The sequence below is a fragment of the Nicotiana attenuata genome, unplaced genomic scaffold, assembly GCF_001879085.1.
Source record: "Nicotiana attenuata strain UT unplaced genomic scaffold, NIATTr2, whole genome shotgun sequence".
NCBI lineage: Eukaryota > Viridiplantae > Streptophyta > Magnoliopsida > Solanales > Solanaceae > Nicotiana > Nicotiana attenuata.
In genome coordinates this window covers 210,333-212,699 of record NW_017670880.1, presented here as the reverse complement: position 1 = coordinate 212,699, position 2,367 = coordinate 210,333, and the positions used below count along the sequence as shown (strand labels likewise).

At 36.2% G+C, this 2,367-nt stretch overlaps 1 protein-coding gene across 1 annotated transcript; it reads left to right on the top strand.

Moving 5' to 3' along the window:
- Positions 1-326: 326 nt before the first annotated feature.
- LOC109244163 lies at positions 327-1,875 on the top strand. Its single transcript, XM_019411207.1, has 3 exons — positions 327-693; positions 898-1,344; positions 1,430-1,875. The coding sequence occupies exons 1-3, from the start codon at positions 327-329 to the stop codon at positions 1,873-1,875; spliced, it is 1,260 nt and encodes a 419-aa protein (XP_019266752.1).
- Positions 1,876-2,367: the final 492 nt, after the last annotated feature.

Below are 2,367 nucleotides of genomic sequence, written 5' to 3'. Positions count from 1 at the left end.
ACTGTACAATAGTAACTCTTGTTCCTAAGGTGAAAAGTTCTTGTAAAATTACTGATTATAGGCCAATATCATGTTGCAGAATTATTTACAAGATTATATCAAAGATACTGACCAACAGATTACAAGGAGTGATGGATGGACTAGTGGATAAGAGTCAGTCTGCCTTTGTTCCCGGTAGACTGATAAATGACAATATAATACTTAGTCATGAGTTAGTGAAAGGATATGGCAGGAAAGGTGTCTCTCCCAGATGTATGCTGAAGAAAGACATGAAGAAGGCATATGATTCAGTGGAATGGGGTTATCTAGAATAAGTGTTGACTCATATGCAGCTGCCAGGGAGATTTGTGCAATGGATTATGAGCTGTGTTACAACAGTCTCATACTCCATTATGATTAATGGGCAGCCTACAAAGCCATTTCCAGCTAAGAAAGGGTTGAGACAGGGAGATCCCCTATCTCCATACCTATTTATGCTGGTTATGGAGTATTTGACAAGACTTTTGAAGACAGTTAAAAAGGATCCTAATTTCAACTATCACCCTAAATGTGGCAAATGGATCATAGTGCAATTAAGCTTTGCTGATGATCTATTACTATTCTGTAGAGGTGATGATATATCTGTTCAGTTACTACTTCAGTGCTTTCAGCAATTCTCTAAGGCTTTAGGGCTAGTGGCAAATGCTGATAAAAGTTCCATATTCTTTGGTGGAGTGCATGATGACCAATAACAGAAGATATTGCAAGACTTGGGTTTTCTCAGAGGAACACTACCAGTTAGGTACTTAGGGGTACCTCTTAGCTCTAAGAGGTTATCATTAATACAATGCCAACCATTGCTTGAGAAGATGCTAGGGATAATCCATTCCTGGACATCAATGTTTCTGTCCTATACAGGAAGAATTCAGCTAATCAAGAGTGTGCTATTCTCTATCCAAGTATACTGGTCTCAGGTGTTTGTGTTGCCAAAAAAACTCATCCAACTTATTGAAAGAGTATACAAAACATTCCTATGGACCGGGGGTGTAGAAGTGTCAAGGAAAGCTCTTTTGTTATGGGACAGTTTGTGCAAACCTAAAGCAACTGGTAGTTTAAATCTACTGGCTATAGGGGAATGGAATAAGGCAGTCATATGTAAACTTCTTTGGAACCTATGCAAGAAGAAAGATAGGTTATGGGTGCAATTGATACATGTCTATTATCAGAAACAGAATGCATTATGGAGTATTGTATCAAAACAAGCCTCTTTGAAAGTACAGAAGATACTTAAAGCCAAACAATACTTTGAGGAAGCTGGTTATACAGAGGTGGATATAGAGGGAATAAGCAGCTTCTCTATTAAGAGTATGTATGAGGGGTGACTTTGATAGAGTACCATGGAGGAAACTGGTGCACAGCAGTGTTGGAGTGCTGAAATGGAGTTTTATAGTCTTCCTAGCTGCACATAGAAGATTGATGACTAAAGACAGGTTGAAGGGTTTGGGCTATGTGGAGGATGTAACATGTTCTCTATGTAACAGTGAAAAGGAGACAATGGATCATTTGTTCTTTAAATGTACCTATTCATCGAGAGTATGGACACTAATGCTACAATGGCAAGGGATCCAGAGACAACTAATGATGTGGGCAAATGAACTTGAGTGGGCAGGGAAGTACTATAAAGGGAGGAGCATAACAACTGAGTTGTACAAACTTGTACTGGCAGGCACACTGTATTACATATGGCAAGAGAGGAATGGCAGGATCTTCAAAGGAATGCAACGACTAGAAGGTACTCTAAGCAGAGCAATAATGCAGGATGTACATGGGCGAGGAGAAAGTAAACACATGCTACAAAGAAGGCTACGGGAACTCAACTACTATCCTAGTATGTAAGGATTGTTCTATAGAGAGTAGTTAGACTAAACTGTCTCTTATACTAGTAGTTAATGAGGCCAGGAATGGAGCTAAAATCTGGGCGTATGTCCAGATTAAGCTTGAGTGCAATATGTAATATTGGTTGAGAAATGAAAATGTTAATTTTCAAAAAAAAGAATTACTATAGTTTCTGTTATTTTTGGAAATATTTAACATTTTTTGTAAAAATTGAATTTTTATAACTTAATATTGTTTGACCAACTCTTATTTTTTTCATTGAAATAAAAATGTTCACCTATGAAATTTTGTACATATAATTTATTGTGGTTAAAATATTGTTATTGCAATGATAATCCTAAATGTACGACTTAACTTATAGTTAACTCGTAAGTTTTATCGTTACTTTAAATTCGTGGATATTAATTTTGTCATGACAAATAGTTGTTAATATTATCTAACTATTTTATTTTCTTAAAATAAGAAGATTGATATTTATTTGACTACAATATT